Consider the following 22,917-nt stretch of genomic DNA (forward strand, 5'->3'; position numbering starts at 1 on the left):
GGTTCAGTAGCTGGGATATACTGCCATAGCTTAATTGTCAATGAAGTTACACTTCATAATACCAGCTGGAGATCTGGCCCATTGTATTTAGCGCTGAGGAAAGGTGTCACATCAACAGCATTGGATTTTGAAACTTGTTCAGGCAAAAACCAGTCATAAGCAAGAGAACTGTAAGTTCTCTTGTAATGATCTATAAATCTGTATCAAACCTGACTTGGAAGGATCTGTAAAGATCTTTGTGCTTATTTGGCCTTTCAGAAAAACTCCCATCTATTTCCCCTCATTACAAATAACATTTGCTTTAACACAGTCTGATGCAACATAGTTGCATCTAGGTCTGCAAATGGATGAGATGTCTGAAAGGGACTCATCCTTTTGTAGGGAACAAGAGAAGAGCTCTGTACCAAAGAAATTCAGTGTAAGAGATGATAACAAGGCCAAGGTTCGGTACTGTAACCTCTGAGACACTTGCTGCAGGATGATTATCAATACTAGAAAAATTGCACATAAGACTACTTGAAGACATCTACAGAGAAGGAATAGAGGTTCATGAGATCCTCCAAGTTCTGTTAAAGATGGTCCAAAGCCTTCAAAATGAAGTCTGCACACAGTTATTATTTCCATTTGCACACAGTTATCAACTCCTGGCAGCACAGAGCAGATACTTTGCTAGTAGTTTGGTTAACTAAGTAGAATGACAGTTTTTTAAAGCAGAAACAAATGAATTAGAAACTACTAGGACCACAGATGTATCATTTTCATTTATTTAGTTTGGTTATAAATAAATTAATAAAATAGAACTTCACAAATATGAGAGAAATCCAAAATTCAGACACCGATTCCATAAGTCCAAATTTTCATGTTCTGTATCAAGTACTTGAGAATGATAAACAATAACTAGAGTTAATCTATAACCTATACTACTGTGACTTATCTTTAAAATAGATAAATAAATAACTAAATTCCTCATTTCCTCTCTTCACCTGTAGACAGAGGCACAAACCTACAGCTGAAGATGGATTATAAGACACTGCAAATACTGATCATAAAAACAGTTATTCATTTGGAATAACCAACTATTTATCTGGACGCAATTCTTTGAAGTCTTCCTTTCAGAATAGCTTTTTGTTTTGAAGCAAATAAATATGCATGTACTCAAAATTTGGTGCAACGTATTTAAATGATTCAGTTCAAGTATCATTGAATATTCTTTTTCTACACTTCCTTAAATGAGTGCTCATTCAAATCAGATATTATGAAAGCCCAGTGACTAATCCTAAATTCAGGTGTACTACCACTCAGGCTAGGAAGATTGCTAGTTGATCATGCTAAGATGCTCCCTTATCCATTATTGGATCTGAAAAAGAGGAGGATTAAGAATTATCTGACTTCTCAGTTAATGTGCAAATCATCTAAAAGCTCAGCTTAGAAAGGTCTTAGCAGAACAGCACTAAAATAATAATGTCCTAAGAATTTTTAATAATATAAATGTGCCATATCACATTTTTAGAGGGAAATTAGAATTCTGTGATGTATATCTTAGATGGTCTTTTATCCCTCTCTTCCTGTTTTTGTAATTACATATGAACTATAGGTAACTGTAACTATTCTTAATGTCATTTTTTTAAATTGCAATTGGGAGTTGTCACCCGGGACAAAATCATACCAATGAAACTTACCAAAAATTATGTTTCCTTCAGGTGAAAATAGAAAACATGTTGATAATTATCTTTGTAAATGAGCATTAATATTTATATATATATATATATATATATAATATATTTAATTAAACACAAGGAAAGGAAAAGTGTGTCTCAGAAAATATAATTGTGTCTAATGATCTTTGCGGGTTTTTTTCTGCAAGTATTGTTTCTAATATCTTTCTCTGCTTTTGGCTATGGTGATAAAAACCTTCATTGCAAATATTGAAATACTGTTTTTCTTTATTTTCAAGGCACAGGAGAGTCTGGGAACCTGAAGGCGTCTCTTAATGATCCATCTTTGCATTTTAAGGCTAGTTCTGCTGTTTGCTATAGCAATATTTGTTTTATCATTTCTATCATTCCACTATGTATACTTGCCTTTCAAAATCAGTGAAAAGTATTTAAAAAGAGAAGAGAAAATGCTAGTATTTCAAAACCCTATTATAATGCATTTTCAAATATGTCAGACACATCTTTGTTAAAATTAAACCAAGGATTGGTTTTGAGCGAATAGCCCTATATCCTTACAGATGCTGTGGATGGATGCATCTAAGCTGCTTATTATATTGATGGGTTTTGCTGCTCTGCAGCAAATGAAAACAGGCAGCTGCTTCCTCCATCAAAGCAAAAAGCAGCCTGAGTTTTTATTAAACGAGTGTTCATTTCTTCTATTGCCAAAATTCTTACACAAAACAAAAGAGCAGTTTTCGCACATTATTGCTTAACTAGACATGAACAACTGACAGCAAGTGATAAGCCTGTCTGCTTTTCACAACTGGTAATCATTTTTGGAATAGATGTTTTAATATAGTTGAATGTAAAATTTTGTAATTTACATCTACAATAGTACATAAATTTATAGATCCAGGGTTTTTCTTTTTCTTTTCTTTTCTTTTTTTTTTTTTGCCGGAGAATGAAGGCTATAATCACAAAAGGTTTGTTCCAGTGTTGTTTAATTTTTAATAACTATTTGAAAACCAGGTAAAAAAAAAAAACACACACACAACACAATCAAATTCATTTATTTGAAAAAAAGCATGTTAAAGACAATCATACAAGTAGATTTGAACAGCTTGCCAATTTTTCTTATGGAAGAGGTAAGTATACTTATACAGCTTTGACTTCTTACTGTATTTCCACATCAGTTCCACCAAGCCTCTTAAGTTTCGCACTCTAAAAGAAATTTGCAGATTGCAAACCATCATGTTTCCCTCCTAGTCATGAATAATAATGAGAATGAAAGTGAGAGATACAGTGCTGAGGCCATTTTGCCTGGGCTGAAGATCTCAGCCTGTGCTTATACATATTTTCCAATGATCTGAATATCATAAATTCTGTTTTAGATTGAAAGAGAGACATGAGTTTCTGTAAAATGCATGTGCATAGAAAAAAATGGTGAGATGTATTCCACTTTTTATCTTCTATTTCTTCTAGTGTTCTTGTACCTATTCAAACTCACTTATAGCAATCCTGCTGTGGAAAAGTAAGCTAGCCATTCTCCCTGTCAAAAAATTGTTCCTCTTCACATGTGTTAGTACCAGGCACAGTAAGACTAAGGTGTTACTGCTAAGGCTGTTAAGGCTGTTATTTACACTGTATGTGTACTTTTATTTACACTGTATGTGTTTTTCACTGAGGTTGTTCATTTCTAAATGAACTCGAGATTAATTTCAGTATTCAGAGTCTCAGATTAGACAATTGGACTTTCAAATCTGGTTAGCTCTTACATTAATACTTGAAGTGGCCAAGTGTCCAGGAGGGCACAGCGTTCTCTAGTTCCTCTTGAAAATCTGCTCCCAGACTGAATTTTGACCTCTGTTGGAGAATAGTTTTATAATTATGTGCACACTATGTGCAACCAATTTAGTGAAACTGACCCTTCTTTTATCTGCTTGTACTGTAGATGGGTATAAATGTAAACATGAGAATACGAGTTTGAAAATTGGATTTCTCTGTACTGCAGACTCAATAAAAAGGGTTTTTTTGAAGGTTTTTTTATTATTTTTCCTCACATCAATTCTCTTTATTTCTTCATTTGTCTAAAGTGACTGAATACTTGTCATTATAATACTATGAAAGCCATTTTCTGTGGAAGGTTTTCACTTTCCTGTACATGAATTTTAAGGCAGCAAAAAACCTGAACATTTATGGTAATAGTGCCTTGTTATGTGTGTTTGGGGTTTTTTAAAGCTAAATACACCTTAGGTGGTATCTTAGGTAACATGGATTGATGATATCCTTTCATTTGTGTCAGATTTTGCTAAGTGAGTGAAAATAAGTCCTGCTTGTCTATACTGAGCAATGATTTTGATAGCTTTTTTACATTGATTTGGTATTTGATGTATGGAGTTTGACGAAAGTTGAGAGCTGGAAGTGTTTTTGAAAACTAGTCATGCAACGTAAACACGTACAGCAATACAGTTAATTACATGCTCTTTACTCAAGCAGGTACCCGAATTAGGATGGTCATGCTATGCATTACTAGCAAGGTTTATTTGACAGACATATGCTATGCATTCACTCTTTCTTAGTCTTAATAGTACTATCCACAACTTCATCATTTTTCCTTCACTTGAAAGTGAATTCTTGTGCTTCATTAATACAACAGTTCATTATATTTGTTAGAGCCTTGTTTTGACTTTTTCTCCAAATTGCTGTGCTATAGAACCTTGATTTTTACCTGTTCTCTCACTTTTCTAAGACCTTCAGCAGATGTACTGTGCTTCTGGCTGTGCTCAGTGGTGCTCATGCACAAAAAAACTAACCAGAAGGAAATCATCAAACTTACCTTCCCTTGTGACCAAAAAATAAGGCATAATTAATAGAAAACAAGATTTCATACAGTGAAATTAAAGTGATAACTGTACTACAATACTGGTTTCTGCCCTCCAACGGTATATCTTTCATAAAGTCAGTAAACCTTCATTGCTCAATAAAATTGTGCTGTTTGGTTTGAGACATCATTAATCTCTTTGCCTGTTTTGCTGTTTTTCCTCCCAATTTGGTGACACAATTAGGACATATGAGAATGATGTATTTGAAGGATATTAAACTGGGGAAGATGGTTGACTTTTACAATGTAGACTGCCCTTGCATTTAAGGCTTGATATTCACTGGAAACTTCAAGTTACTATGATGGTGTCACACAGCTTAAAAGTGCAAATAAAAAATAAACATTGATGAAGTAATGTTTTTAGTTCAGACATCTTTACATGTGGCTGTGTGAAGTGCTAGGAAAAAGTGACAAAGAAAACTTGCCATTTGGCTTGGCTTGGAAAGAAACTTGTTAATCTCCTAGTACAAGTGAGGCATTTGAAGGACAGCTTTATACCTTCTACTCAGAGCTTCAAGGGATGGTTCACCTGTCACCTCCAGTTGTGCCTTTGTTTGCTGCCTATAGCAGTGGCAGACAGTAGAGCAGAGTTGCACTAATCTCGTGCTATGCCAACTAAAGTAATCAGCAGCTACTCTGGCTTCTTTATACCTATGAAGCAGTGCAGAGAACTAATGGCTCCAACATCAAATGTCTTCTTTAAAAAGGCAGTGTCTTAAAATTCCCAGCACTCCATCATTGCTAAACGTTTTCTGCTAGTATGCTGTACTTTAAGAACTTTATATTAGATATCAGTATTTGCTACCTAAATATGTGGTGGCATTCTTTAAAATTTGTGTTAAAGCCATAGAGAAACTGTAATTATTTTTTAAATTATTGCATAGTTTATTTTTAGAACAAAATTTTCTCACAGAGAATTCAGCATTTCAAAATGGCAGTAGATTGTAATAGAACAGGAAAATAAACAGATTTTTTGTTACTTTGGAGAAGTGATGCTCCACCTGATGGTTACACAAAGCATTTTCAGAAGGGAGTCTGTATGTTATTTTTTTCACTGTAAGCTGAAGTTTGGTTTGAAGAATAGGTTTGGAGAAAACTGGTTTATGCATTCTTAGCACTACTGTGCTTTTTTTATTTTTTATTTTTTAATATGTTTTTTCTCTATGGGAAAAGTTTGGGTGTGGTTGTTTTTTTTGGTTTTTTTGGTTTTTTTTTTTTTGTGTGTGTGTGTGTGTGTGTGTGTGTGTTTTTTTGTTAAATCGTACCTCAAGGGTTTTGGATGAGACAGGCGTTATTGTTGACCTTCCCAGAATTTAATTCAGTATGTTTAAGTAACTTAATCTGTCTCTGTCTCCCAGTGTGGTTCCTAACCTGAAGAATTTGAACAATAGAAATTCACTATGTCATCAAATTCTTGCGAGGTAAAATCCATTCTTGTGGTGAGATGTTATAATGTGGTGATAAGTGCTGTAGAAATGCATTTTGTATGTGTCTGTATATATAACATTTCGTCATCTGGCATAATACTATTTAGTGCTAATGTCTTTCTAGCATTACCACTGCAGTGTTGTCACAAAGCTGTCTGGAAATATAGACTTCATGGGCTTTATGGCACATTTGCAAATGGGATGGTAAACACTCTGTGGAGCAGTGGATCCATCCTAACAGTGAAAGGTTACCTGCTGAGACATGAACTGCTGAAGGCTTCATCACAACCCTTCTTGAAGTCGTCCTAAATTCCAACACAAATTAGTGGTTTTTTTATTCATTTCAATACATATTGCAGTGCTTTCTGGCAATCCTCCTCTGTTTTCTCATCATAGTTTTCAGGGTGATAAATATCTTCAGAAATGCCAGCAAATGATGTGAAATATTTATTTTTGCTAAATGAAACTCTTGGTTTGCTCTGTTTCCTTTTACAGTGAGATCTGTAGCCTTGCTGTCTAGGTCTTTTAGTATATTTATAGCCTTTTAGATTCATATGCCATTTGGGGGTCTTTTGATATTCTTTTGCCTATACAAGTGTAAATAATTGTCCATTGTGTGTAAGTAATTGCACACGCAAATAGGTACCCATCCAATGTTGTGTATTTATAATCAAATTCACAATTCAAATTGGCAACAATTTTATTTTAGATATCAAATAATTATTGTATGCTATTATTAATACATGTATTATATTAAAATTTCACAGGGAACTTAATTCATGTATGCATATCAGTATGTGTTTGCAGGAAACAAATTACGCTTTTAAAACTTTGCGGTAGCTTTTAACTCAGGAATTGCTGTATTTCTGCATTACAGCTGAGCATTTTCAACAGAAGTAGAACTATCTTATACTTCAAAATGTAGGTCATTGTATTGGTAAATGTAGGTCAGAGTGAAGGGGAAGAAGGCAGCATGCAAACTCCTCCACATTCATCTTTAAGCTTATCCTTGTTTTGAAGGCAAAGAGGCTTACCTACCTGTTCAAGCACGAGAAGCTTTTCCTTTTACTAAAATTAACACAGGTATTCTTGCTGTTGGCGTCTTGGCTTAGCTGGATACGCTGCGTGCTTCCACACTTGAGACCTGTGCTTGTGATAGAACTTCTGACTGCCTCTTCTTTAGCTGCCAGCTGAGGTGATACCTTCTTTCCTATGGCGTGGGGAAGAGCCGTGTATGTTAGCAGCCCTAAGAAGAGCACTGTCTTTCCAAAGGTGCTTTTCCCTTCTCTCAGCACAGAGCTATCTGATATTCCTGCAGTTTCAGCCAGTATCAACATTGTAATGGTAGCAGGGGAAAGAACAGTGACCCCTCATAAAAGATTCAGTGACACCATTTAAAGTGCCCTTTCAATAATAACCATAGAAAAGTGAGAAACATTTGACTGAGTGCACTGAAAACTCTGATGTTGAAGTATTTTGCTGCATTTGACAAGTATTTTGATAAATCCACTCAGGCTAAAAGTTTACTATGAAAGAGTTTATTTTTCTTATTTTATATTGTGTGTGTGTGTGTAATGTGAGATATGTAGCATTATAAATGTTATTAGATTAGCCATGTCTTCACTAAATATTTTAAAAAACACCACTTTTATTACACGAATCATTGCAAGCTGTAACATTCTTTATGTTGTACACTAAAATATTTAAACAGTTATTATATTTATTGCAAAATCTGTCATTTTAGCGTATTGCAATGCTCAAAAGCATTAAATTGCTCAAAAGAGAGATGGAAAATCCTGTACAATTCTTAGTGTATGTTTCACTGAAGAATGGGTAATCGTGTGTGAATGTTTTATTTTAACCCTTAGCAGTCCAAACAAAATAGCACATTGTTTAATATCTAATCAGCCTAACCAGTAAGAAGCAGGACACATAACATTGCTTCAGTATTTTTGTCATACATACAAATTGTCAGTCTGGTTTATTTTGTTGGTTTTGTGTGTTGTTTTTTTGTAACCTGTAAGATCTTTGTCGTACAAAAGTCACACGCAAAGTTTTGGCCAAATTCTGCCTAAGCTTTTGCTTGACTTGCATGCAGACAACACATCCATACATTTTAATCATTTTTCTCTGTGAGTAAGGGTAGGTCAGAATATTTATTGGGTGAACAGGAAGAATTATGTATTTGAGGGTTACCATCAAGCAGTAAGTGAAGGAAGACAATTTTTCTCCCAAACTTCTGCTTCCGTTAAATATGCTGTGATGTTTTAAAGTCCTTGGAGAAGAAACAATTACAAAAAATAGTCTAAAGAGAGAAAGCTACATGGAATTCAATTTGCCTGCCTGGAAACATCTAAAGGACAATCGCAAATGTCTGTTTTTAAGTTTGCTGGAACCACTGAAGTGTCTACAGTTTATAATACTAAGTCAGGCTTCTGTCATAGTAATTTGTAATGCTATGTGTGGTGGGGGGAGGCTAACCCTAGTTTTGACCTGTGGATAGACGTGAAGCATGTTTTCTCATTGCTAAGCAACGACAGATGGAAAACACATACAACTATAATTTGGCTGCCTATGCCTTTGATTCATCCTGCCTTAAATCCAGGAGCCTATCTCAAGTGCCTGAATGTGAGCCTCTTTTCCCTAGGCTCCTCCAGCAATACAGACAGATGCCTGCAGGAGAGCGTTGGGCCTGCAGGATTGCATTCCCCACTCCATGGGCTGCTGTGCTTGAGTTAGATTATTCCTGTTAGGTGGGAAACTGGCCCAAAGTAACTGGGAGTTTCTTGAATGACTGTTTTTGAGGGGGTGAATTTGCTTGGGTGCCTCTCAGTATGTGACAGGGTTGGAAGCGACCGCTGCAAGTTCTGTGCTGGATGCTTACAAAGTCACAAACAGGATGAAGGCAGGTGAAAAAATCAGGATTGCTCCTGGTTGCTCCCCTATGGAAACTGGAGGGTCTCAAATGGAAAGTACAACACAAGAGAGAGGAGATGTTTATTTATACAGCACAGTAAAACTGCGGTGCTTTCTGCCATGGGCCATTGTAGCCAAAGAAGATTTGCATAAATCCAAAGGACAACCAGAAAAATCTTTTGGGGGCTACGAAACATAACTTAGGAGTTGTGCCTCAACAGTGTGCCAAGGAGGAGAGGAGAGATGATAAAGAATTGTGCTGTGTTCTTGTATTAGTCACATGATCATCCTTAGCATGTTCCTTAGGGTCAGACTGAAACTAACAATAGCTAAGAGCCCTCCCCAAGAAATGAAGCAAAATGAAAAGCAAAATGATGTGACTAGAGAGGATAACTAACAAAGGAGGCTCCTATCCTCTGTTAGAGACAAGCTACAAGGCAAGATGGACCTGGAATCTGGACTGATAATAGCAGTTTGATATTCACGTGAATGACTAAGTGTCAGAATTCTTTTTTTCAGAATTAAAGCGTACATAACTTTTAAAGTCTTGAGTGCAATACATATTTGTATGCTTGTATATTTGTGTGTGGGAGTGTATCTATATAAAGTAAATTTCTCTTTCTCTTAGGATGAAGTCTATGAAATCTTCAGCTCAGGTGCTTAGAATCAGAAATGTGCCATTAAAAATTGCATTTGTTTTATTCCATGGTACTGTGGCAAGTTTGAAAAATGAAACAATTGGTAAAGATCTGCAAATGAAGGTACATGTCAAATTACTTTAGACAAAGAAAGATCTATTCTGAGAATGTGAATGTCTTTTGTTTCATAGGTCTTTGGCCATCTGAAGAAGTACTGGCTTACTACTGCCTAAAGCACAAGGAAATATTCAGGTACAGATTTGAACATAAAAAGATATTTTCCGATCTGTTAGCTTTATTGTATCTGCATGGTAAAGATTGCTATGATTTAAGTCTTCAGATTAAATTTAAAATGTTCAAGGTGAAAGCATGTTGCTCTTAACAAAGAATTCTGAGCTGCCTTTGGGTACTAATATTGCACAGCAAGCTTTCTGCTATATGTCAAAGACTTTTGATTTCCACTCAAGGCATTTTATTTCACTTTGATTTTTGGGAAACAAAAGTGAAGCTCCAATCGATCAGTACTGATTGTGAAGGTCAGGAAAAATAAAAGACATTCTTTAAATCAACATCTGTTGCAAAAGAAAGCAAAAAATAACCTGATAAAGTACATAAGAATTCCTGTATATAGCAATGGAAGAATTTGCACCTCTCTTTAAGTTTTATGAGATATTTTTGAGACGTCCTGCAGTTCTGAATGTTCAATTTTGTTTATTTTTCCTATCTTCTGAACTTGTAAAAGACAAGCACCCAGTAGGAATGCTGAAAGATAAATCTGTCCTGCATCCACCTTCTCCGCCTTGAGTATACAGAGCTTTGCACTTAGAAATTCTTGTAGTTTCATTGTCTAGGAGCATGAATGAAGTGTAACAACACTGCATTTGCAGGCCTAAGTTGTGTTCTGATGAAGGCTATGAAGCTAATACCAAGCAAACCAGCTTGGTGTGTGCAAAATCCTACTCTCCGTGTACACTTGGTGTTGGGAAATTAGAGAACACCAAGCTGTCTAGTCTATGAGTCCTTGCTCTTTACATCAAACCTGAGCTAATTCCTTCAGTTTGCTGACTCCACACTGAACTCAATGATCATAGAATTATAGAATCGTTTCAGTTAGAAGGGACCCTTTAAAGGCCATCTAGTCCAACTCCACTGCAGTGAACAGGGACACTTACAGTTAAATGAGGTTGCTTAGAGTCCCTGGCAGCCTGACCTTGAATGTCTCCAAGGTTGAGGCATCCACCACCTCTCTGGGCAGTCTCTCTCAGTGCTTCACCACACTGATTGTAAAGAACTTTTTCATTATATCCAGTCTAAATCTTCCTTCTTTTGAAACCATTTTCCCTTGTCCTATCACTAGGGACAAGATCTGGCTCTAAATCTTGCCCTGGTTTATACAGCCTCATTTTTGCTCCAGCAGCCACCTGAATGAAACCAACCCCACCAGAGGAGGTAGCTAAGGAACATATTTGCTTCACTTCTGCTGCTGTTGTACTATCCTTCTAGAACTTTGCCATCCCAGCACACATAGCAGCTTGTACACTCTGTTTTCAGAGACTGCTGGCAGTAAAATTCACAGTGCCAGTCACTGAAGTGTGTTTTCCTGCCTGGGGTAACCGAACTTGAGTTAACATATAGGAAATCACAGATTCAATTCCTGAGTTCTTGGGGGTTCTGCCCTATGAAGAGCACAACCAGAGCAGAGTTTCTTGTTTTAATTCTCATTTATAAATGTCTGTAAAGATTGCTAATGTGGGAACTTTGCACTAGAATGGTTTATATGTGTGAACGTGTGTGTCTGTATTATGTACATGCAAATTTGATTCAGAATGCACCAAAAGTCCCACACTGGATGCTTTCTTTGTTTATTTTGATAAATGAAGCAAGTGCCTCGTAAATACTGTAACATACAAGCTTAGATATATATACATGTAGATATAACATATGGCTTGAAAAATCAAAATTTATGTGAGGAAAAACCTATAATTATTCTATCTAAACCACAAACTGCAAATTTCCCACAATCTTTTTTTTAATTCTCACTGGATTTAGGTATGGCTTGTTCCTCCAAACTGTGTCCATCTTCATTCTCATTTCCATTAAATAGGACAAACAATTTGCAAAGAAAATCTGCAGTCTCAGTGAAATAAATCCATGCTACCCAGACGGTGTATGTTAGTGTGTTGTCATACAGTGTAGTCCAGTGGCCTCAGTGTATAAAATATCTGTGCCTGTATTCTGGTATCAAGGTGGCATCCTAGATGCTCAGCTTAGAGTGAGTGGAGAAATAGCATATAGAAACAGATTTTAAATTATGGGTGTTTTAGAGGAGAAGGAGCACCAAAAAGTCTGCCAAGCTGAAATTCCACTTTCTGCCAGTCAGAACTATTTCCGTGGGAACGCTTCTGGCAGCTGTAGCAGTTGCCATAGATTTAGCTGTGAAGTCGTTGTGCTCCCAAACCGAAGCCCTGCCTTGCCCTAACTGCTGTCTCACGCGGTTTCCACGCTCGCTCAGCATCCCTTCCTTCCTCCCTTCCGCCTCCCTCCTCCCTCCCGGGGCAGGCGGGGGCTGCAAAGAACATTCTTTATGGCTCCCCCTGCAAGGCCCCATCCGGCACACTCTGTGCACCAAATTATTTTTCACTCTCACATCTTAATAACTGCCTGCTATGGTCTGAGCTAAAAGCAACCTTTTAGACCGTGTATTCAACCCTATGCTTGGGCTCAGCTTGGACTCTTGACGCTAACTTTGTTTGGTTTTCTGTGGCTTAACTGTTTGCAGTTCCTTCCTTGTTCCTAACAGTATTGTTTGTAGGTCACTTGCGGTTTTAAGTGCTAATTGAAGGATCGGATTTCTTCATGGGTAATTGTTTTGTGGTATATGGCGTGTTTTAAAACTTCTCTTTTTTAATATCGAAAGGCTTTTGAGCATAACTGTGTAGAGCAATATATAAATAATATTAATTTCTCCATTTACTTCTCTAACTGTTTTTGCAAGAATGAATGTGGATTAACATTGTTATCCTTTCCTAACAATTATCTTTCGCTACTCTAGCTAGTTTAGTTCTAAAAGACAGAGCCATTGACAAGGGAAAAAAGGGAACCTTCTCAGATTTTTCAGCTCAGCGGTGGTAATGTTGCACTGAACACTAATGAGGGAACCCCCACTGGTTTGCCTGCTTTGTGACTTTTCTATTTCATAATTATTTTTAAAACGCAAAACGACATGAGGTAGCCCAGTCATGTCTCTACAACTTCCTGGTAGCTCCGTTCTTACTGCAGATGGCAATTTGTTCTTGTAACATATATGTCTCTCTGACCATTTTCATCTAATTTGTATGGGTTCTACCATTTCCTTTCTCTCTTTCAGGGACCTTGCTGTGTGTGAGCTAGGGGGTGGCATGACATGCTTGGCTGGGCTCATGGTAGGTCTTTTCTCAATTCCAATCCCATTCAGAGGAAGAAACAAAAGGAAAAATGTTCCAGTGCCTCCAACTGCTGGGTCAGAGAACTGTCAACAGCCTCAGCTGCGGTCAAGCTGCAGAGTCTTGAGAGACCTTCTAGATTGACTTGCTTTCGTATCATATTGATTTTATGGTTGCCTCGATGAGCAGAAACATTTTACCTCCGTGTAGTCAATATCTCTTGTTGTGACATTCCAGGCCACGTATGGTCTGTCTTTCATTGCCATAGCTGAAGCTTTTTTTTTTTTTTTTCTTTTTCTTTTTCTTTTTTTTCAGATTGTAGTCCCATTTGCTAAGATACAGGAATAGCCTGGCGAATCACAGTTGGAGCACCATGATATAGCTGCTAATGTTTTGCCTGCATTATTACACCAACAAACATGATCCAGAGCTCTCAGTAATTAGATTCTTTTGAATTAGATTGGCCATTCAGGAGAGTCGTTCACCATTCTCTGGGTTCTGAGTCATGTATTCAGGAGATATTATGTAGCAGTGCAGTGCATTAGACAAGTTTTTATGTCTCTACAAATAAAAGCATATTGTTACACTGATTGGCATTTGACAAACCTGTCGCTCTTATACAATGTGTCGAGGTTACAGCCCAATGTGCGAGCATGTCAAAGCTCACAAAAAAATTACCCTTACAAAGCCATCTGCCTGCAATGCAAAGTTATATGAAGGGCATCAGGCAGTCAGACAGAAGCAAGCTGAAAGGCAGAGTGACAGCCTTGTATGATGGCTCTACTAGATAAACAGAAGCCCGCAAATGAAAGCCTCTCAGAATACCATCATCCGCTGTCACAATGCAATTACGGAACAGAATGATAGCAAGATAGAGGCTCCCGCAAATGGAATGATAAAAGTATTGACTGATTTGATTGAATGATTAAAATAATGCAGACATAAAATGAAAAAAGATTGAAGATTGTTACAGAGAAATAGGTGAGGAAGCATGATACTGAAGGCTTGTCACTCCTGTCTTCACTTCCACACAGACAAGCATATTTGCTCATTGTTTGCTGTGCTCTTTTTTTCAGGTTGCTATTTCTGCAGATGTCAAAGAAGTTCTGTTAACTGATGGAAATGAAAAGGCCATCAAAAGTATCCTTATTCAGATAGAAAACTGGTTTGCTGTGCTCATTCGTTTTTACTGGCTGAGTAACAATCGATATAAAGACAGACAGCAAGGGGTATATTAAGAAAAAGTCCCCACATAAGTAATTAAAAAAATAGATGCAGAATATCTTGAGCAAAGCTGCAGATTCCCCCATTACAAATCTTATATTTTCTTCGTTAATTAAAAATCTACATGTCGGTATACTGCAAGTACAGCAGTAAATGTTTGTCTCATGGTTGAGTGCTGAAGGATTCTGTGTGTGTAAGCTGCAGTTACAGGAGGTACAGCAATGAATCAAATCATTAGCTCTCCTTCACGTATTCATTTTGCAGGAGAAACTGGGCTTATGGGTGATGTTTCATGTTTTTGTTTTTAGTTATATTCCTTTTCTTTTTTATTTTCATATATTAGCCTCTTAAAAATGCATAGTATTTTTATATTGCCATCATGTATTTTGAAATGCATACTTTCATTACTGGTGTAAGTTATAACTGCCTACCGATTGCCCATTTAGCGAGTCTAAACAATTATCAATTTATCACAGTGTCCCTTGATGTAAGATTACAAAACTCCTCTGTCCCACGTAGAAAGTATTATATGTCTTATAATATTATGTTAGAATAAATTGCTATTATGCCCTTCTAATTTGAGCACATAGTTCAGAAAATTGAACTGTACTTTGGATAAGCGAGAGAATGAGTGAGCATAATTTGTGGCTACATTAAATATCAGCACAGAACAAGAACAGATATATATAGTGAATACTAATAGCCCTTAGAAATTGAGAGGAAAAAAATGGAAGATATCTATTTGCTTTTTTCCTTGGTAATCTCTCCATTTGCATGTTAAGGCAGACTAGGTTTTCAGGTTTTGGCCCCTGCGTCGTAAGAATTGTTTAGATTTGAGTTTTGTATGTATTTGAAAGCCAACATGATGAAATTTTTTAATGAAAAAAATCAGTTAAACGACGTGGATTAGGAAAATAGCAATTGCTTATGACTGGTAAATCAGATGTAACAGTGCGATGATGTTGGCTTCCACAGCCAAAAACACTCAAAGGTAACTCAGACAAGTGTAATTGTTTACACTTTCACAATTCCATGGAAATCAAGAGCCAATTATATCTTTTAATACTTGAAGGAAGCCTGATAAAAGTCTCCTTTTTCTTGAAAATTCAAGTTCTCTGTTGTGTTCCAAGGATTCTTATTTTGCTAAAATATAGCTGACAATAACCATGAGCTGAGGAGAAAGTACTTGCGATTGTGTGCATTTTATACAGCATCTCCTCTCCCAGTCCTTCTGTCATTATGAAAATAAAAAATGTGAGAGAAGAAAAGTGTTCCAAAACTAGTCTAAGAAAACAGACATCTTCTGAAAGCAGTTATTTAACAAAAGGTCATTTTACCCACAAAAAGCTTCAGGTGAGCTCAGTAATCATCAAGTCAGCAAATAGTTTGTGTAGCAGATTCCACAAACATACCTGAACTTTTTGGAAATTTAGAAGTCATCCTTAGCAAGGAAAATGGATGCGCACTAAAATATTCACTGAGTCTTTGGAATTAAAGAAGTTAAAGCATTTTATTTTCTGAAGAACATACATTAATATAATCCAATTAGCACACCTTTGTTTTTTATAACATGTTGTAGAAATATCTTTTATTTCAGGAAGTCTTCCAAGAAGTTTTTGTCTGCATTCACTCAGTGAATCCCTTTCAGAGGTGTGATTGGTAGAAGGCTGTAACAGGAATTTGTTTTTCTTTTTTTAACATTTGGTGCTCTGAAGGCTCAGCATTCAAAATGCTTTTATTGTGTTGGATTTTACAATGGGCTTAATATTAGCAGGGTGCCAAAGTGCAGCAGACTAAGAACTTTACAGTGTAGGTAGAAAGTATTCTTAAAAGCATACATAATAAAATTTATGTTGCATTTTATGTGTTTATGTTTATGTGACTTCAGTAGTAATTTTGTGATCTGTTTTATGGTAATTTTCTTTTGGCTTCTTCTGTATAGTGATTAGCTAGAACAGGAGTTCAGGCTAAATTTAGATCTGTTTCAGCCACACCAGACTTAGTGAAATCTGTATGAATATTTAGTAATAGGAAATAGTGTCTGGCTTCAAGTGTCATGGCCTACAGATAATATATTTCTGCTAATTTTTACTACGGCTGATGTCATTTTTTAATTGTTTAGCACACCAAATTAAGTTAATGTGGGATAAAATACTGTTTTCTTGTCTAGATTCTGCTCTTCAGGAGCAGTTAATGCCTAGTATTATGTTTTTTATGTAGGTATTATACATTAAAATAATCTTGTTTAAAAATTACTGTTTACATCTTCCCTTTAAATTTCTTAGGAAGCTTAAATTACATGCCAGTCATACTATAATATCCAAAAATTACTTTCCAAAAAGTAAAAGTGGTTGTCAACAAAAAAGAAAAAAATCACTGTCAGAAGCCAGGAAATCACCAAGCAAGCCTGCTAATTATTCTTAATGGGCAAGATGAGCACATTAAGAAACAAATGAATACATCAGTGAAATGTAATTGAAAATCGACCTGGCAATAGTGCATTGCTTCTGAGAATCTGCCTTTGTATTATCATCATCATCATAATTATTGTTGTTTTTGTTGTTGTTATCACTATTCAGTGAGCGTAACTAACAGCCTTGCTTTGTGAAGTCTCAAGCTTTTGAGGATTTGATTTTTCTTTTAGTTTCTGACATTTCTCATATTATTCTCCATTTCATACTGGCATATGAGGTATTCACAAGCATGTTGTGAATACATATCTGTTAGGATACGTTACTGAAATATTACAAGCTAATACAATTGATGAATGTGTTAATTTCAAATCACTGTTGTGATTTTAACTGCTACACTTAAAAATACGTTGCTATATTTTATATTAATCAGTGGACTTATGCATGAGGTTTATGGAATTTTTTAATGGATATTATAATTTTAGTTACTAAGCCATTGAAAAGATTTCATTCTAACTCATTCCTTTTCCCTTTCATTGGCAGATTTTAATTGTTTAGTAGATCGTTCTCACTGCCAAATCAATGAGGTAAAGATGGATGGTCTTGCTTTTTCAGCTTTGTTCAAAACTTTATTGTTGATTCTGTCTAAGTTCTTTCATGACATTTTAAATGAAGACAGTTTTTAAAAAGAAAAATATAGATATTTACATCAAATATTGAAGTTTTACATAGGCAAAGTATCAAATTCATTTCTCTTTGAAATTTTGGGTGATTTTCATCCCGTTACAAATTTTTCAATTTAGGTCATTTCTATGACAGATTTATGCAGAACGCTGAAAGCATCTCTCTGCACTTCATTGTAGCCATATCTGAAGATACCATTTTTATAAGAAATTGTCTCTTGTGTCAGAGAGGCTGTGTATCTCCTGCCTTAGCTCTGTTTCACACCATGCAGTGACTTGAACTGCTGTCTAAAAGCATCAATAATACAAAACATTGTTGCAGTACACTATAATGGCCATTAAAATATAGCGTATGGATCTTTCAACAGTCCTGGGAAATTTAGGTTAAAGAGGTCATGTTCAGCCTGAGTGCCTGAAGACATGGGCTTATAAATTATTTAAAAAAAGCTAGTGTTAACATGGCTATAACAATTATTAATAGTTTTGCCCATTTATATAATTTAAGTGAAGTACAGCTAATTTATCATTAATGTTACTTCTACCTTCACTGAAAAAACAGCATGCTCATGGAATTATCTGTGCCTTCCTATTGCTTCACAAGTATTGACCGTGTATATGACCACATGGAAAAGATTTAAAAGGCATGTGCAAAGTCCAGAGATCTGTTTAAACCACTCCTCTGTCATTTCATCTCTAATTTTTGGCTTCACAAACTACCAGTTGTCTTTTCTTCCACATTGTTTGGATAGGGACTTTCCTAAAATAACTTATCTTAAACGATCAACAAATTTAGGAGGGCCCATTATAAGATTTCAGCATAACAAAGAAAAGGTCACATTAGTCATTTTTAAAATTAGTCTGACATTAGCGTTCAGTTGTCTTAAAAGAGCACTTGCATCCAACTTATTTTGCACACCTAGAAATATCCTCCTCATTTGCGTTGTGTTTCCTGTATTTTAACTAAGAATGAACTATCATTGAGGTCTTTATCAAAATTGTTCCTTTCAGGTAATTTTTGATGCTTGAGGGTGAACCGTTCAAATACATATGGATTCACACTGGATGCCAATTAATGTTCTCACAGTTCCTTGGTTACTTGCTACACCTTTTACTTGCCAGTGGCTTCTCACTAACTACAAATGATTGATTATGGAGGTTATCTTCCTAGGCATAGGTGGCTGAACACTGCTCCCTTTGATTGAAAATTCTTGCATTGGCCTGCCTGTGTGGCTATCCGAATTTGTTACCTATCTTCCAGGCTGAAAGAGGCAGAGATGTGAAGCTGAGGAATTCTTGCAGTGCTTGTGGAGAACAAAAGGCGTTTGTTGCTTTATACTCTCCTCTATGGCAGTTCCACAGCTTTCTCAAGAAAGCAAATGAACTAGAAACTCCCTTGACTACAGGTGAAGGTACTCCTGATACATGCTGGATTTCATACAGAGCCAAGAATAAATGTGCATACCTTGTGGCAGTACTGGACCTCAAAACCAAAAGCTTCCAAAGCCTCCCTACTGTGATCTAGTGATACAGTTGAAAGCAGCACCAACTAAACAGCAAAGTGAGCATGCATGAGAAATTTCTGTAATTCTTATAGTTGTAAATAATAATTCCTTTTAAATATAAGTAAGATAGGGAAATCTTTTCCTGCATTTTCTATAGCTACAGCACTAGCAGTGCTGGAAATTGAAGTGTTAATGAAGTGTTAATTCAATAGAGGTGGGCAACAAGAGCAAGAGGCTGGGTAGATTTATGGCAGCCAAACGAGATTAGCATTATGAAATTTATGCTTCTGCACAGACTGACTATTAATGCACTTTGAAAACCAAATAGATTAAAGACATTATGAATATATTACTGATGTATAAAAGTATTTCTGATTATTTTTATTATTGCTCTAGTTTTATTTATAATTCTTAACAAATGCAATACAGATGTAAGTGACATCATCACAAGAAATGTAATTGCAGGAGTATTTAAGACTCAGAAAGTGTCAAGCTGGTAAGATTCTACTATAGCGTTTTATGGATTCTCGCATGTAATTGTATATTTAGTGTGAATGTGAAATGTGTAAATTTGTGACGTATTACACTGACACAGGTGTATACAGCAAGAATACGTGTGTATTATGGTTTAAGTGATGCAAGACAGAAATTTGGAAGTATTAAAAATCAACTCAGCTGTTTCCAACAGTGTGCTCTGGTGCATGAATATTGTAGAGGTCCAGAGAGTTTGGTTTCCATCTCCAGAACCCTTCCTGATCCACCCTGTAATTGATGCTACTGAAGTGAGCTATTTAACTATTTCCCTCTTGTCCAGGTGCGGTAGGGCCTGGAATCAGAAGAGAATGTGAAGATTGTTCATTTTTTCTAATATTTGAAGAGCAAATTTTAAAGCTGTTCATATTTAAGGTAAAGAGTTGTGAAAAAGCACATGCTTTTTCAGAGATGGCTACCCAAGATGAAATAGTGCATGTGTCTGCCTAAAAATTCACTTTTTTTTTTTTCTTTAAATGAATCTTATTCCAGAGGAAAGGCTCTCAGTCTTATCAAAGTGGCTACAGTAAAGCTGAAAAGGGGCTAAAAAAAACCCAAGTTGTTACAGCAGAATAAGCTTATTAATGTAGAGGGCTAAGCGCATACAATTTCAATGGCTATCATTCACATCATTTATTCTATGCTTATGTATCCATTCTATGTTGAAGAAATTATTTAAGTGAGTTCTTAGGAAAATTCTGCCTTTGTTGGGGTATATGTGAATAGAACTTAGGTATCTAATACTTGCTTCCCAAGTAGACAAAGGCCACAAGAGTCCAGGAATAGTCTTTGAGGCTCCATGTGCACTTGTGAGCAACTTCAGACTTGTGCAGTACATCTGTGCAGAAGCTTAGATTTTGTAGGTTTCCAATTACCATCTACTTTGTATAAGATTTCAGATTTCATCCCTTGTCAAGACTTCAAACCTGGTCTTTTAGATATCAATCAAAAGCACATTTTCTACCCTGTCCTCATTTACATTTATCTAATGCTTAAGGTCATTTGTGATCATTTGAGTGTATTTCAGCATATGGAATCAGTGAATAATAGATTTTGGCTTCATGCTGTGAAGAAAGATTGTGTTTTTACAAGACATGATGTTGTTTACTGGGTGTTAATAATCACTAATTAATAAACATATCCAGACTTTATAAAATATTGCACTATAAGGAGTAAAAATGTCAAGTGTTTAACTTACTGAGTGCAGTGGATTTGGGGTTGTTGTTTGCGTAAAAATAATTAAATTTAAAAATCAAGTGAAGTACTGTATAAAAATATAAGGCTCTCGTAATAAAACTGAGTTTAATTTTTACTTCTGAAGACTCTTCTAGGTTCATTGTAGAATTGTAAATTCTTATAGGTGTTCTAATAAGCAGTGGCCATCATTCAAGCTTTATTATACACATTATTAGTTGCTTTCTCATGTGAAAAATAAGGTTTTTACATTAAGTTGTTTGTTAAGTGCTAATGGGTGGATCAGTCCTTCAGATTCAGTGATGATGATGACAGTAGCAAAGTCATTTGATCACACCTCTAGGCCTTGAAGAAGCTTAAAATGCTGATGTAGTAGCCGAAATAGTACCATAACTCTGACTCTTCCTACTACCCCAAACCTGGAGTTTGCTAACTAAAAAACCACAATATGATACAGTGTTTTATAGAGAAAAATGCAACACTGTCAAGCAGAGTGATATTAAGTGACTTCTTTTACGTTATTTAGAGCTAGCAAGCTCTAAATGGTTCAAGTGACATACTTCAACATTAATTTGATCTGGAGTAGGCATTATGTGTTCCTCACTCTTAAGTGCCATTTAAGCAGTGTCCAATGAAAACTATGGTGTTATAACATATAAAAAATGGCCCTTCTCACTGCATCTCTTTCTCACTTTGGGATCTTACACTCTTTTCCTTGAGCCAGGAGTACAAATGATCAGTAGGAGATTCAGTTATGATATTTCAGGCATTCAAATGTAGACCTGGAAAAGTTGCCAAAAAATGTATGACACAAAAAGGAGCAATCCATTATCAGTCAAGTGAAGTTAGCTTAGGACAACCTACCATACATTTATTTATTTAGATTTATACAAAATGCAATAAATTAGCACTTATCTAGCTCTCTGCCAACTCTTGATTGTTGTTTAAAAATACAGCAATGTAAGCCAAACTGGCAGTTTGACATATTATGTGTTGTAATAATAGATATTTAGTCAACAGTATGCTTCAGCAATGGTTATGGAATTCTATGTTTATTTTTAGCTTCTAGTAGTATAGTCAGAATTCCTTGCTAATGCTTACTGGGAATAGGTACATAAATAAATGCCACCAAATTACTACAGATGACTTGCCATAAGGGAGTGAATTATTAATATTGTGTATAGCTTTGATGATTTTCATTGTTCTCACAGCTGAGAAATTATCCTTGAACCACTTCAAGTTCATGCCATAACTTAGCCTATGAGTTATCCTGATAGCAGTCTTTGTAGCATCAGTTATTAGTAGTGCAACATGCATAGCACGTTTGCTTTGAACATGTCTACCACTATCAAATTAGGAATAACATTTATAGAATCTCAGCTCTTTTTCTTCCTTCTTCATGTGAAAACCGCAGTGAAATAGGGATTTACGCTGTAGAATTTTGAAGAATTGTTGTTATTACATATGACAATGGAAAAGCTTTATCAGAGAGAAGGCTTTGCAATATATTCTAAAGCTTAACAGCCTTTTTTATTCTCATCTGCGAGGGAGATTGTTCTTCCACCAGACTCACTTGTCTAAGAAGACTGACTGTTAAGAACAAAATTTGTATACTTATTGCTGATACGGGACTCTTAGGAGTTTGTATATTTATTGCCTAAACTCAAAGGAGTTTTAGGCATAGACAAGTCTAGTCTTAGCTGCTAAGAGCTGGTCCAGAGATACTGCATTTCACATTGGTATAAGCAAGTACATGCAACAGTGAGAGGAATGCTTGTTGCATGATGCACTATTTGATGTATTTAGTAGTAATGTATTGTTCACTCTTTGATCATCTTATAGTAAGCATTAGAACTCACACAAGCAAAAAAATATATATAAATATATGATATAAGTAACCGAAAGTGAACTTCCTACCAACTATGCAGTTCCAGTACTTCTCCAGGCAGCAGGAGTTCCAGATATGGTCTCGGAGTGCCTCATTGTCCCAACTCACTGCACTTGTGACAAACACAACAGAATGCTGATTTATCCTGAGATCATAAAGTGACCCAGGGAGCTGTACCACCACAGGTCTCAACAGCCATGATTCCATTCTTCTATTAATTACTTCTTTTTCTGTAACTGCCAGCATGTGAATATTTTAATCTTACTGCAGTGTTCTTCCAGTAAACCAGCTTTCCAGCAGTCCTAATTTCAGTGAATCATGCAACAGGTTCTATCAGCATAGGACAGCTTTAATAAAAATTCCTGGGTTTTCAGCCACCTAATCAGCGTGTTGCTGAATTCGAACTTTTTGAAGCATATTTATTGAATTAGTTGTGCTTGTCAGTTTCATAACCCTGAAGGAAGTTTCTTTGAACTGCTTCTTCAGTCTCCCTGTGTGGTGTTCTTGCATACACAGCTAGGAGAATAATTTCCTGCTCTTTTGTT

At 36.0% G+C, this 22,917-nt stretch overlaps 1 protein-coding gene across 1 annotated transcript in view; it reads left to right on the top strand.

The window, feature by feature from the left end:
* CAMKMT (calmodulin-lysine N-methyltransferase) overlaps positions 1–22,917 on the top strand; it is a gene marked incomplete at both ends in the record, with an annotated part of 191,540 nt that overhangs the window by 139,783 nt on the left and 28,840 nt on the right. The window contains 4 exons of the mRNA XM_079550239.1: positions 9,709–9,769; positions 12,885–12,939; positions 14,016–14,079; positions 19,189–19,255. Coding sequence (XP_079406365.1) covers positions 9,709–9,769; positions 12,885–12,939; positions 14,016–14,079; positions 19,189–19,255 — 247 coding nt within the window. The remainder of the gene's footprint in view (positions 1–9,708; positions 9,770–12,884; positions 12,940–14,015; positions 14,080–19,188; positions 19,256–22,917) is intronic.

This window comes from Tetrao urogallus, assembly GCF_951394365.1.
Source record: "Tetrao urogallus genome assembly, chromosome: 2".
In the NCBI taxonomy this organism is placed as follows: Eukaryota; Metazoa; Chordata; class Aves; order Galliformes; family Phasianidae; genus Tetrao; species Tetrao urogallus.